Source organism: Hyla sarda, chromosome 6 (assembly GCF_029499605.1).
Source record: "Hyla sarda isolate aHylSar1 chromosome 6, aHylSar1.hap1, whole genome shotgun sequence".
NCBI lineage: Eukaryota > Metazoa > Chordata > Amphibia > Anura > Hylidae > Hyla > Hyla sarda.
In genome coordinates this window covers 18,278,067-18,293,669 of record NC_079194.1, presented here as the reverse complement: position 1 = coordinate 18,293,669, position 15,603 = coordinate 18,278,067, and the positions used below count along the sequence as shown (strand labels likewise).

At 41.4% G+C, this 15,603-nt stretch overlaps 1 protein-coding gene across 1 annotated transcript in view; it reads left to right on the top strand.

The window, feature by feature from the left end:
* LOC130277407 (uncharacterized) overlaps positions 1-15,603 on the top strand; it is a 119,057-nt gene that overhangs the window by 86,442 nt on the left and 17,012 nt on the right. The window contains exon 4 of the mRNA XM_056528078.1: positions 1,081-1,372. Coding sequence (XP_056384053.1) covers positions 1,081-1,372 — 292 coding nt within the window. The remainder of the gene's footprint in view (positions 1-1,080; positions 1,373-15,603) is intronic.

The window sequence follows — 15,603 nt, the reverse complement described above, 5'->3', positions numbered from 1 at the left end:
GCTATTGTTGTTCGGGGCCGTCGGAGATGGCCCCCGATCAGCCAATAATTCCGGGTCACCGGGTCACTGGAGACCCGATTGACCCGGAATCCGCCGCAGATCGCTGGACTGAATTGTCCAGCGATCTGCGGCCATCGCCGACATGGGGGGTCATTATGACCCCCCTGGGCGATATGCCCCGATGCATGCTGAACGATTTCAGCAGGCATCGGGCACCGGCTCCGCTCCAGATGGTTGCGGGGGGCCGGTAAAACACATGACGTTCTCATACGTCATGTTTCCTTAAGGACTCGGAAATGGAGACGTATGAGAACGTCATGTGTCCTTAAGGGGTTAAAGAGTTAAAACGTTTTAAAATAAAGAAGTTAGCACTCCTTCAATGCGCTTTATGTTCTCAATCAGACATGTCAAAAGTTGCTGATTTCACTGGATCTTACTCCTGAGTGATCGATATATCAAAAGTTGTTTTTAATGACAGCAATGCTTTAAAGTCTATGGACACTTTTAAATTGCATTTTTTTAAATATTATTACTGCTTTGTCCTCATGATGCAAAAAAAAAAAAAAAAACACTTTTTGGCAGGAAACTGCGTTCTGCAAAAAAAAAAAAAATGGACCTAGCATAGTCACTTCTAGACTACAATCAGACCATTGAAATCACTGGATTTGGAAGGGGTGCACTGTGGTATATGTCAGCATTCCAGTTCAGCCAGTTCAAGGTTTGATCAGTCGGGGTCTGAGTGTTTAGACCACAACCGATAGGTAGAACTAGCTGGGAGAAGAGCGCACTAAGCGAGACAAACTTACAGTGTAAGTCTATGGGATTGCCTTGGTCACTTGCACTGTTCTCCTCGCTCCTTCTAACAATTGTTGGGGGTCTGAACACTCAGACCCTGACCGATCAAAACTTTTCACATGTTTCTAGGAATTGTCAAAAGTTTCATAAAGCGACAGGGATACTTGCAAACCCCAGGTTAAACCTTCACAAATAGTTGTTGATAATAGATGATAAAGTCTGAGTTTGATCATGTTTATATACTTTTATTTATTAATATTCTGTACATTATTGATTCATTTACAGCGTTCATATTCAATACTTACGTCATTTCCTTGCATTGGATTTTGCTATTGAAGAAATAAACAAAAACACAGATATTCTTCCCAACATCACTCTGGGATATGATATTTATGACACCTGCTACTTTCCTGAGCAAGCAATGCAAGCCACAATGAGAGCTCTGTCAGGAGGTGTAAAGCACCATTGGAACTACAGGTGCGGTGACAATGGTAAAATTATAGCATTTATTGGACATCTGCTTCCTACTCCATCAGAAGCAATATCACAGATACTTAATCTATATGGATACCCACAGGTAAGATATTGTTCTAAAAATGTATTATGGCAAAGACCAATAACTTATGAGTGGGTTTGTGAAAGTTACATAGTAGTTACTTGGCTATAGGACAAATATGTGAAACAGTGGCACTATTACTGATACAGAGAACATAGGGTGACTGCTCAGATTAGGATTGTCCTCCTATAGCATACATATGTCGGTTCAGGAAACATTGCAATATACGATCAAAGGACGCCTATTGGATTCTCCTTTATGAAATTATTACAGACCATACGAGGCAACAGAAGACTTTATTATATTTACAAGGAGGCAAAAAAAACTGTCATCTATGTCACCCGCACCTACCTGTAGGTACAGGTATGTAGTGTGGGTGACACTGAAAATAACCATACTTGCCTGTCCCCATTCCATGGTCCTGTCCAGCACGGGTTTGCATCATGGGTGGAGTTTCCTGACTTCACCCCTTCTGTTTCTCTAGGCCTGCTCGCAGCAGGGACCAGCAGAGAAACAGCAGCTGTGATGCCAGGAAGCTCCACCCATGCCCCAAGCCCACCACCAGAACAGAAGATACACAGCAAGATAGCGGGACAACAGGACCATGGAACAGGTAACAGGTAAGTATGGTTATCATCAGTGTCGCCCGCACTACACATCTGTACCAACAGGTTTGTGGGGGTGAAACTGATGCCAGTTTCCTTTAATTGTTGCAGGACACACAAGATGGTTGTACACAATATAACATTTCAGAACTTAACTCTTCCATTCACTTTCTGAGCTAATGTGTATTAGGGTTAAGGATTTTACAATACTTTATGGGTCCACAAAGAGTCACTATACACCTGAATAGGCTGAAAACTTTCAACCATCCTACTGTGCCACTGTGGGTCTTACTCCTAATATGGTGTCATTCCTACCTAGATGTTGATTCAACCAGCTCTCCCGTGGGTTCCTATGACTGCTAAGTCACAACTTTCTACAGAATTGCTCCCTATCATCCTCGGTTGTGAACAATACAAATAATGCATCCTTCATCAGACTCTCTAAGTACAGTCCAAGACCTCTACATCACCTCGCAATGACAGTTCAAGTCATAAAATCATAAGGGCCACTGCCTCCTCATAAACTAGAGGAATTACTTAGAGGGCAATATGTGCTGCATCTCCCACTAAACAAAAAAAAATATATGGAAAACAGCATAGCTATAAAATTATATTATTATGACAGGTATAGCTATACCACCTCATCTGCACATTGCCCCAGGATATTACTTTATTAAGAAATCTGTACACATTCTGCCCCCTCATCAAAGTTGGTGCCCCTTAGTGCCACACTCAGTACTTGTGCCCTCTTAGTGTTCTCACTAAGCAATCATGTCTGCTAGTGCCTTCACTCAGTAATGATGTCTCTTAGTCTTACCACAGTAATAATATCTTTAAGTGCCCTCATTCAGTTATATTGTCCCATTAATGCTCCAATGTTAACAGAAAAGACTGAAAATATAAAGAGTGAAAATATCTACAGGAAATGATAGAAACTAACAAACCAACAATAAATCACTTAAATCCAGTGCTGATCCAGAGCCGATAGCCTTTGTTTACTTTCCCTGCAGTGGTGACTTGCTAGACAACGTTATGACCATTGCAGTCAATGACTAACTTTAATGGTCACGTTTAGACTTAAGCAAATGTTTTAAAGATTTTTTTTAAAGATGACCAGCAATGAAATAAGCCTCAAAACATGTGTATAACTCTGCCTTAAAGGTTCAAAGCCTCGTATTACACCGTTAGGGGTCACCTAGGAATGTAGTGAAGTCGTTTTCAAGTGGTTATAAGACTAAGTTAATGTCAAAGTTATGGAGAGATGTGGTAACCCCTGGTAACAAACAGCTTGTTTAAAAACGCACTGCGCTAGCAGACTTTGTATGCCTTATAACACTAAAATAAAGCTGCATAAAGTATCCCTGTTTGATGGCAGATGCCTACCAGTGTTAAAATGCACACAGAGGTATCAGAACACACAATGGATTTTTCCAAGTGTTCTAAAAATAATCCCTTATTGGTAGTTGTAACAGGATTGGTATCCCACAATAGTGAGAAGAAATAGCTTGTTTATGAAAAATCCTTTTTTTGGCTCATGTGTTGTGTATGTGTAGTCCTGGCTTGCAGTAAATGTAGCAGCAAGGGTGATAGACTGATGTGAGTTGTAGTAGCCAGCGTACAGCAGGCAGTGGTGGACTGATGAAAGTTGTAGTAGCCAGAAGACAGGACAGCAGGTAGTGTTGGACTGGTGGGAGTTATAGAAGCCAGCATAAGGTTAGGCTTCCACTTGTTTTTTTTTAACACCTAAAAAAATGCCAGCAAAAACGCCAGAAAAACTGCCACAGCTTTTTCCTGCGTTTAGGCAGTTTATTTGGCGTTTTTTTCTGGTGTTTTTCCTGGTGTGTGGAAAGAGCCAATTTTGTACCGTGTGGCAATGTTTTCACTGCCTTCAGGGTACCACTCTGTGGGTTGGATGCTGAGCGCCCGGTTCACAGAGTGTAAGGAGATGAGGAGTGATGTATAGCATCACTGCTCCCCTCCCTAGGCCGTATAGTATACAGGGGTGCATAGTGTACCTGTGTATACTATACAGGAGCCGGGAATTCTGTTACTATACTGACAGGACTACCAGCTCCTATAGCCCCTTTGGGCGGTATACAGTATATACAGCTATTTATAGATAGCTGTATATAGTGTATACAGAAGACGTCCACTTACCTCCCTTGCTCCTGTCCCGGCCGTGTCCTTGTAGCTCCGCCCCCTAGTGATGACATCATTAGGGGGTGGAGCTACAGACGGGAGCCAGGCTGGTAAGTGTGAAGCTTTGTTCACATGGTCCGTTTTGTATAATGTGAACAGACCCTTCTGGAAGTGTCTTCCTAGACAGGGGGACTCCAGCTGTTGCTAAACTACAACTCCCAGCATGCCCTGACAGCCAAAGGCTGTCTGGGCATGCTTGGAGTTGCAGTTTTGCACCAATTGGAGGCTCCCTGTTTAGGTAGACATTGCCTTATGGGCACTCTCCCTAGACAAAAATGTCCTAACCAATTTTTGGTGTTTTTTTTCCCTTCTCATTTCAGATCCGTGTATGCAGAGGATTACGGTGGATTTGATGGATTACGGCGGATGAACTGGATTGTTTTTCTTTTAATAAAATGGTTAACGATGGCTGTGGGGGAGTGTTTTTTTAAATAAAAATATTTTTCCAATGTGTTGTTTTTTTTTTTTTATTGAATTTTCAGGCTTAGTAATGGGAGCTGTCTAATAGACAGAATCCATTATGAAGCCGGGGCTTAGCGTTAGCCCCCAAAACAGCTAGCACTAACCCCCAATTATTACCCGGTACCAACCGCCACAGGGGTGCCAGGAAGAGCCAGTACGAACAGGCCCAGAGCATCAAAAATGGCGATCCTGGGCCTAGGCGGTAACAGACTGGCGTTATTTATGCTGCAGAGGGCCAGTAACAATGGTTCTCGCCCACCCTGATAACGTCAGGCTGTTGCTGCTTGGTTGATATTTGGCTAAGAATCAAAATACGGGGAACCCTATGCGTTTTATTTATTTATGAAAAAAAATGCATAGAGTTCCCCGTATTTTTATTCTCAGCCGGATAACAACCAAGCAGCAACAGCCTGATGTTATCAGGGTGGGTGAGGACCATTGTTACTGGCCCTACCCAGCCTAAATAACACCAGCTATCGCCTAGTCCCAGGAGCGCCATTTTTGACGCTCCGAGCCTGTTGGTATCGGCTCTTCCTGGCACCCCTGTGGCGGTGGGTACCGGGGTAATAATTGGGGGTTGGCACTAGCTGTTTTTGGGGTTAACGCTAAGTCCTGGCTTAGTAATGGATTCTGTCTACTAGACAGCTTTCACTACTAAGCCTGAAAATTCAATAAAAAAAACAACAAAACACATTTGAAACATTATTTTATTTTAAAAAACACGCCGCCACAGCCTTCGTTAACCATTTTATTAAAAGAAAAATTCCAGTTCATCTGCCGTAATCCATTGAATCCGCCATAATCCTCTGCATACATGGATCTGAAATGAGAAGAAAAAAAAACACAAAAAAATTGGTTGGGACATTTTTGGCGCTGTCCGCTGGGGAGAGCGCCCAAAATGCAATGTCTTCCCAAACAGGGAGCCTCCAATTGGTTCAAAACTACAACTCCCAGCATGCCCAGACAGCCTTTGTAGTTTAGCAACAGCTGGAGTCTCCCTCTCTGGGAAGACACTGCCAGAAGGGTCTGTTCACATTATACAAACAGACAATGTGAACAGAGCCTCACACCCTTACTAGCCTGGCTCCCGTCTGTAGCTCTGCCCCATAATGATGTCATCACTAGGGGCGGAGCTATACGGACCCAGGCGGGATTGGAGGGAAGTAAGCAACTTTGTCTTCTGTATACACTTTATACAGCTATCTATAGATAGCTGTATATATTGTTTACTGCCCAAAGGGTTAAACTACACTGTCCAGCAGTGTAAGTAAACGCTTTCCTTGCTGGGCTGGCGCATAGTGCACAGCTCAGCAAGGGGTTAAGTGAGCCAGCAATGTGTATACTGTATACACATTGCAGGCTCACTGTAAGTTCTTGCTGAGCAGTAGATATACGATGTATATATACTGCTCAGCATCAGCTGTTCTCCCGGCTCTGTAGCTGTGAGCACAGCTGAGCCCGGACATTCACTTCAGGATGATTGATTGCAGGAGTGACACTTGCTGTGATCTGTCCCTTACTGCAGGTACTACTGCTCCCAACATGGAGCATACTCTGCTCCATGCTGGGAGTTGTAGTACCTGCATTAAAAGACAGATTGCAGCAAGTGTCAATCCTGAAACCTGCTGTGATCCTCCTGTATAATGTATGGATGCGGGCGGCCGCTCTTCTATGGTCTCCTGCACTGACATATATGTATACACATATTCCTATTTCCCACAGAGTTGCACTTGGTTGGAACCATCTGGCCAATTACAGCTTTCTGCGGGAAATATGAATAGGTGTATATATATATATATATATATATATATATATATATATAGTCCCAAAATAATGCAGCACTACTTATCCAGTCCAGCAAACAATGGTGGTGCCAGCGTCCAAAAAAAAGACTCGATCAAAGTCCTCCATAGACAGAAACCAAAAACAGGCGCAGCACTCCAAAAAAAACTGTGTGATTTAATATCTCATGTCAGCATTACAACGTTTCAACTCCTCCTGGAGCCATTTTCAAGCATGCTTGAAAATGGCTCCAGGAGGAGTTGAAACGTTGTAATGCTGACATGAGATATTAAATCACACTGTTTTTTTTGGAGTGCTGCGCCTGTTTTTGGTTTCTATATATATATATATATATATATATATATATATATATATATATACGTCAGTGCAGGGGACCATAGCCGTCCGCAACTATACATTATGCAGGAGGATCGCAATGGACCCAGGGTGATCTGTCAATTAGTAAAGGTACTACTACTCCCATCATGGAACAGTGTGTACCATGCTTGGAGTAGTAGTGCCACCTAAAAAAATACTTTAAAAGTGAAAAACACACACTACATTTTTATTATTGTCGGATACATTTTTAGTGCCCTACTCGCCCAATAAATTGATCCCTGTTTAAAAATCAATAAAAATTTTGTTATAAAAAAGATACATTTTGTTAAATCCAATTTTTTCCATCACTACTGTATCTTTTTTATTATTATTTTTTAATGGTACCCTACGAAATTTTTATAAAAAAGGTATCTACATCACTTTTTTGGATCGCTAAAGTCCAAATGAGAATAAAAAACGCCTGCAAAAACGCCAAAGTTAAAACCCAGATGACGTTTTTCTTCTAGACTTCTATGGGAGGAAAACGCCAAGATTTAATGGAAAAAAATGCCAAAGTCTCAACAAGAGCCCAAAAACGCCAAAAGGATTTAAAAAAACGACAAACAGAAAAACGCCAAGTGGATTAGGCATTTTGCAGTTAACTATCGACTTGCAGCTAACATTTGGCCAAATCGTTTTTTCACACAAAAAAAATGCCATGCGGAAGAATGGGCATTTTTATTGGTGTTTTTGGCCCAAAAAAACATGTGGAAACCTAGCCTTACAGGGGTACTCCGGTGAAAACCTTTTTTCTTTTAAATCAACTGGTGCCAGAAAGTTAAACATATTTGTAAATTACTTCTATTAAAAAATCTTAATCCTTCCAGTACTTATTAACTGCTGAATGCTACAGAGGAAATCCCTTTCTTTTTGGAACACTGATGACATCCTGAGCACAGTGCTCTCTGCTGACATCTGACATTAGCAACCGTGCATAGCAGATGTATGCTAAGGGCAGCATGGTGGCTTAGTGGTTAACACTGCTGCCTTGCAGTGCTGGGGCCTTGGGTTCAAATCCCACTAAGGACAACAATAAATAAAGACTTATTATTATAATAACGCCAGCAAAGAGCACTGTGCTCGTGATGTCATCAGAGAGCATTCCAAAAAGAAAATAATTTCCTCTGTAGTATTCAGCAACTAATAAGTACAGGAAGGATTAAGATTTTTCAATAGAAGTAATTTACAAATCTGTTTAACTTTCCGGAGCCAGTTGATTTAAAAGAAAAAAGGTTTTCACCGGAGTACCCCTTTAAAGCAGGTAATGATAGACTGATGGGGGTTGTAGTAGGCAGCAGACAGCAGGGGTTAGTACTGTCTAATCTGTAGCATCTGAAACAGGAGGTTTAAATTCCTCACTGTTCCATACCCAATTCATTAACAAACGTGAGTTTTTCCACATTACTGGCAGACAATTTTGAACGCTTAGGGATGATGTTGAAGCCTACTGAGGTAAACACTCTCTCTGATACTACACTCTCCCTGGATAAAGTATCCATGATTGTTAGCAGACTGTGGTTGCTGGTGTTAAAATGCACACAAAGGTAATGGAAGGTGAAGGCTTTTTCCAAGTGTTCCAAAAATGATCGCTTTTTGTGAGTTGCAACAGAATTGGTAACAGTAGTAAATAGAAAGGAACCTGAAGTTAGTGAAGAAATTGCTTTAGAAAAGTTTTAAAAAATTGTACAAAATTGTCTTTCTGGGAGTTGCAACAGGGACCTGCACATATTTAAGAAGTGTTGTTTGTTAAATTTTGAAAATTTGAAAGAATGATACAAAATTCTCCCTTAATGGGAGATGTAACAGATCATTGTAGAACCTGTAGACAGTAGAGAAGTTGCTTTTTAAAATTTTAAAGAATGGTACAAAACTGTCCTCTTGTGGGAGTTGCAACAGATCTATACACACTTCAAATGACTTTTTGAAATTTTTAACCTTTTATTGGCGCAGGACATATATTTACGTCCTGTGCCGGCACTCATTATGTGAAGCACGCTCAGGAGCTGAGCGCGCTTCAAACCCAGCAGGTCCAGGTTGCTATCAGCAGCCAGGACCCACGGCTAATACTGCCGATCGAGCTGATATCCAGTATTAACCCTTTAGATGCCGCGATCAAAGTTGATTGTGGCATCTAAAATCGGAGAAAACATTTGCTGGTTTGCTCAGTGGGCTGTTTAGGACCGCCGCTGTGAAATCGCGGTGTCCCAAACAGCTGAGAGGACATCGGAAGGCTTCTTACCTTGCTCCCCGCCGTCCGATCGTCGCTCTGCTGCTCCATGTCAAAGATTCAGGCTGAAGCAGCAGAGCACCGATAGCACTGATCAATGCTATGCTATGGCATAGCATTGAACAGTGTATGCAATCAGAAGATTGCATGTAATAGTCCCCTATGGGGACAAAAAAAAAGTGTAAAAAAGTAAAAAAAAAAAAAAGTTAATAAATGTGATTCAGTAATACAAGTTTAAATCACCCCCTTTTCCCATAAAAAAAAAGTAGAAAAAAAAACATATGTAGTATTGCTGTGTGAGTAAGTGTCCGAACTATAAAAATATAATGTTAATTAAACCACACCATCAATGGGGTACACGTAAAAAAAAGTCCAAAATTGCGTATTTTTTAGTCACTTTGTATACCCTAAAAAATGCTATAAAAAGCGTTCAGAAAGTCCCATCAAAACAAAAATGGTACTGATAAAAAAAACTTCAGATCATGGCACAAAAATAAGCCCTCATACATCTTTGTACATGGAAAAATAAAAAAGTTATAGGGGTCAGAAGATGACAATTTTACACATATTAATTTTGGTGCATGTACGGTAGTTATAATTTTTTTAAAGTAGTAAAATAAAACCTATATAAATTAGGTATCCCTGTAACTGTATGGACCTACAGAATAAAGATATCATGTTGTTTTTACAAAAAAAAATAGAATAGAATCGGACGCCCCCAATTTTTTTTTCCCCATGGCGTTTTTCGCTGTAAATTTTGTAGTGAAATGATTGATGTCATTACAAAGTACAATTGGTGTGGCAAAAAATAAGCTCTCATATGGGTCTGTAGGTGCAAAATTGTAAGCAAAACGGAAAAACCCTGCTTTCTTAAGGGGTTAAAAAACTAGACAAATTTCAAAATTTTTGGGAGTTGCAACAGTTCTGTATAAACTAGATAAATTGCTTTTAGAAAATTTAAACATTTGACAAAATTCTCCTTTGTAATGCCTCTTCATGTGCTCCCCTTCAGCATCTCCACCATGATGCCTTACAATCTTACCACCAGGCATACCACCACCATTCCATTCCCACCAGTGCTATGCTTGGCCACTGCTTCCACCTCCACAACCTCTGAAACACACTCCAAAGACTGACTGTGGCACAACTCTTCTGGCTAATGCTATATTTCTGTTTAGCACTAGGGGGAAAGAGCAAAGACAGTGATTATGGAACACACTGTCTAGGATGGAAATTTCCACCGTACCATGTAACTGTAGATGATGAGGAATCCACTGACATCTGGCTCAACGTCATATTGTCAGACTCTCCCCCTGAGAAGACCTTGAACCACTCAACCAGTCCACAAGGGCCATACAATCCTCCAAAACCTTACAACCTCTGGAACATAGTAAGATGCAACTGCCATCTGGCTGCTGCTGCTACCTGTACTGGTGTTGGTACTGTCACCAATATTTTTACTAGTAAAGGACATGGCTGGGGTGATCTGTCCTTCACCCCATCCAACAACTCTTTATTTTTATTGTAAAAGATTTAAGGATTTTTTGGATGACCTGTTAATCACCTACTAGTAAACTTTCATTCTCAACACTTTTAACTGTGAAGTTATGTTAAACCCAGGAAGAAATACTATTGTTTGATTAAACCAGAAAATACACATAATTGAGCTTTAGATGGCTATGTCACATAAACTCTTAATGCTTTTAATTGCATAGTTATGCAAAACCCAGGCAGAAATACTATATTTGTTTAAACCCAGAAAATGCACATTACTGTGCTTTAGATGGCTATGTCTCATTTACTCTCAATACTTTTAAATGCATAGTTATGCAAAACCCAGGTAGAAATACTATATTGGATTAAACCCAGAAAATACATGTTACTTTTTGGATGGTTATGTCGCATTTACTCTTAATGCTTTTATCTGCGTAGTCATGCAAAACCCAAGTAGAAATACTATATGTTAGATTGAACACAGAAAATACACGTAACACTATGCTTCATTCTGTAATGTCTGTATTCCATGTTTTTCTGTGTTTGTGTGTATTCAAACCTGCTTTTCATGTCTGACCAGTTTTTGCATGTTGTGTGCTTTGGTAAGGAGTGTTAATGTTTCATGCCAATAGGCTTCCAGGTGGGGTTATTTAGACCCAAGCTCTGCTAATATTCCTGGCTGCTAATTTGCACTATGTTTCACATAGCACCTTAGTCTGTGCTCATGTATCCTGAGTTCAGCCATGGCTTCTTATCCTGTATAAGTGTATCTAGCGTTTTGGCCTTGTTATGTTTGTACTTTGCTCAGGGTTTTAGTGTTATGATTTGTATATATTTAGTTTACCTTGGTTAGACCCGTATTCAGATTGTATTCTGTTATCAGTCCTGTTTGGTTCTTGTTAGTTATTCCTGTTTAGTTCTTTGAGTCTGTTTAGACTTATCCGGTTCTCAGTCCAGTGTTCAGTGTTTAGTATTGGTGTTTAGAATCTTGACCGATATGCCTACATGTTACGGAGTCTGGCTTGGAGTTGGAGTCTCTGGTTTGTTGCTATTTAGCATTCCTGCTGTGAATTAGGTTCTTACTCCTGTTTGTTGGTTATTGTTAACCCCTTATGTTATTGACGTGTACATTGACCTTGTACAGTATGTTTGTTATTTTGACTTTGATTCAGGACATTAGCGCACAAGTTTTGATTCACTGCTTAGGCTGTCTTTGCAGGTAGGCAAAGAAAGTGTCTTTAAGGAAAGTTCACACTATATACTTTACACTATATGCTACGTGTGATCTGACTATTAATTTGTATAGAGGCAAAACTATGTCCTTGTCATGAGCATCTCCGCCTCTTTTGATGCATCCTATAATTTTATTTGCAACCCCCCCCCAATAGTAAATCATTTTCTACATATCAGTCTTGTTGAACAGAACTTCTTATAAAGTTCTTAAATGGAATTTACGAACCACACTAACTACCAGTAAAGTCCGACTCGGCTGACGATAGGCTGAGCTGCAGTGTGACGTTTTCGGCCCCGGCAGCAGGTGCCGGTGTAGTGAAGAATTTTGTGTCCTGAAGCATTCTCACACTGCCGCTCAGGCTATCGCCGGCCGATTCGGACTTCACTGCGGCTGGTGATTGGCTGAGCGCAGTATGATTCCCCGACCACCGGCAACCAGAAAGTGAATCGCGGCGGAGACCGGAGACGGTTACCGGAGGCCCCGGGGGAGCGGAGGAAGGTATGTACATCTTTATTTTTTTTTTTACTGCCGGCAGTATGGGCGACAATTTTATACTCTGGAGTTCTCCTTTAAAGTGAAAATGAAAAATGCGATTCTTAACACTAAAATGCTGGTGTTACCCCAAACTTTTCATTTTCACAAGGAGTAATAGGAGAAAATGCCCTGCAAATTTTGTAACCACATTTCTCTGGAGTAAGGAAATACCTCATATGTGGAAGTAAAGTGCTCTGTGGGTGCACTACAGGGCTCAGAAGGGAAGGAGCGACAATGGGATTTTTGAGAGCAAATTTTGCTGACAGGGTTTTTGGGGGGCATGTCACATTTAGGAAGCCCCCATGGTGCCAGAACAGTAAAAAACCCACATTGCCACCTCTCCCCTGCTGGCTATGGCTGTTCAGGGCCGTCTCTGACGACCCCGATCAGCCAGTAATTCCGGGTCACCGGGTCACTGGAGACCCGATTGACCCGGAATCCTCCGCAGATCGCTGGGCTGAATTGTCCAGCGATCTGTGGCCATCGCCGACATGGGGGGTCATCATGACCCCCCTGGGCGATATGCCGTGATGCCTGCTGATCGATTTCATCAGGCATCGGGCACCGGCTCCATTTCAGATGGCTGCGGGGGGGCCGGGAAAGTGCATGACGTTCTCATACGTCATGTGTCCTTAAGGGCTCGGAAATGGAGACGTATGAGAAAGTCATGTGTCCTTAACCCCTTAAGGACCGGGGTTTTTTCCGTTTTTGCATTTTCGTTTTTTGCTCCTTGCCTTTAAAAAATCATAACTCTTTCAAATTTGCACCTAAAAATCCATATGATGGCTTATTTTTTTCGCCACCAATTCTACTTTGTAATGACATCAGTCATTTTGCCCAAAAATCTACGGTGAAGCAGGAAAAAATATCATTGTGCGACAAAATTGAAAAAAAAAAACGCTGTTTTGTGACTTTTGGGGGCTTCCGTTTCTACGTAGTACATTTTTCGGTAAAAATGACACCTGATATTTATTCTGTAGGTCCATACGATTAAAATGATACCCTACTTATATAGGTTTGATTTTGTCGGACTTCTGGAAAAAATCATAACTAAATGCAGGAAAATTAATACGTTTAAAATTGTCATCTTCTGACCTCTATAACTTTTTTATTTTTCCGTGTATGGGGCGGTATGAGGGCTCATTTTTTGCGCCGTGATCTGAAGTTTTTAACGGTATCATTTTTGCATTGATAGGACTTATTGATCATTTTTAAATGATATAAAAAGTGACCAAAAATGCACTATTTTGGACTTTGGAATTTTTTTGCGCGCACGCCATTGACCGAGCGGTTTAATTAATGATATATTTTTATAATTCGGACATTTCCGCACGCGGTGATACCATATATGTTTATTTTTATTTACACTGTGTTTTTTTTTTTATTGGAAAAGGGGGGTGATTCAAACTTTTAATAGGGGAGGAGTTAAATGATCTTTATTCACTTTTTTTTTCACTTTTTTTTGCAGTGTTATAGGTCCCATAGGGACCTATAACACTGCACACACTGATCTTCTATGTTGATCACTGGTTTCTCATAAGAAACCAGTGATCAACGATTCTGCCGCATGACTGCTCATGCCTGGATCTCAGGCACTGAGCAGTCATTAGGCGATCGGACAGCGAGGAGGCAGGAAGGGGCCCTCCCGCTGTCCTGTCAGCTGTTTGGGATGCCGCGATTAGCCGCGGCTATCCCGAACAGCCCGACTGAGCTAGCCGGGAACTTTCACTTTCACTTTTAGCCGCGCGGCTCAGCTCTGAGCGCGCAGCTAAAGGGTTAATAGCGCGCGGCGCCGCGATCGGCGCTGCGCGCTATTAGAGGCGGGTCCCGGCTTCACTATGACGCCGGGCCCGCCGTGATATGACGCGGGGTTACTGTGTAACCCCGCGTTATATCAGGAGAGCAGGACCAAGGACGTACCTGTACGTCCTTGGTCCTTAAGGGGTTAAGGGGTTAAAGGGGTGCTCCGGTGAAAAACTTTTTTTTTTTTAAATCAACTGATGCCAGAAAGTCAAACAGATTTGTAAATTACTTCTATTAAAAAATCTTAATCCTTCCTGTACTTATTAGCTGCTGAATACTACAGCAGAAATTATTTTCTTTTTGAAACACAGAGCTGTCTGCTGACATCATGAGCACAGTGTTCTCTGCTGACATCTCTGTCCATTTTAGGAAAAGTGCAGAGCAGCATATGTTTGCTACGGGGATTTCCTTTTACTCTGGACAGTTCCTAAAATCGACAGAGATGTCAGCAAAGAGCACTCTGCTCATGATGTCAGCAGACAGCTCTGTGCTGTAGTATTCAGCAGCTAATAAGTACAGGAAGGATTAAGATTTATAATAGAAGTAATTTACAAATCTGTTTAACTTTCTGGCACCAGTTGATTAAAAAAAAAAAAAAAGTTTTTCACCGGAGTACCCCTTTAATACCCACAGGTGTTTGATGAACTTTCGGTAAAGTAGGACGTAAACATTTAAAAAATTATTTTTTTCAATAACATGCTGGTGTTACCCCAAATTTGTCTTTTTCACAAGGGGAAATAGGAAAAAAAATTTGTAACACCATTTCTTCTGAGTATGGAAATACCTCATATGTGCATATTAAGTGCTCTGCGGGCGAACTGCAATGCTCAGAAGAGAAGGAGCACCATTGAGCTTTTGGAGAGAGTATTTGGTTACAATAGAAGTCGGGAGCCATGTGCATTTACAAAGCCCCCCGTGGTGCCAGAACAGTGGACCCCCTCACATGTGACCCCATTTTGTAATCAAGGGGTGCAGTGAGCATTTACACCCCACTGGCGTTTGACAGATCTTTGGAATAGTGGGCTGTGCAAATGAAAAATTACATTACATGTGGGGTGTCCACTGTTCTGGCACCACGGGGGGCTTTGTAAACGCACATGGCCTTCAATTCCAGTCTAATTATCTCTCCAAAAGGCCAATTGGTCTCCTTCTCTTCTGAGCATTGTAGTGTGCCAGCAGAGCACTTTACCTCCACATATGGGGTATTTATATACTCAGAAGAAATGGTGTTACAAATTTTGGGGGTCTTTTTTCCTATTACCCCTTGTGAAAATGAAAAAATTGGGGTAACACCAGCATTTCAGGGAAAAAAAACACACTTTTAAATTTTTATGTCCAACTTTAACGAAAATTTGTCAAAGACCTGTGGGGTGTTAAGGCTCACTATATCCCTTGTTACATTTCCTGAAGGGTGTAGTTTGCAAAATGGGGTCACATCTTTTTTTTTGCGGTCATGTCAGAACCGCTATAACTGTCAGCCACCCCTGTGCAAATCACCAATTTCTCCCGAGTACGGAAATACCCCATATGTGGC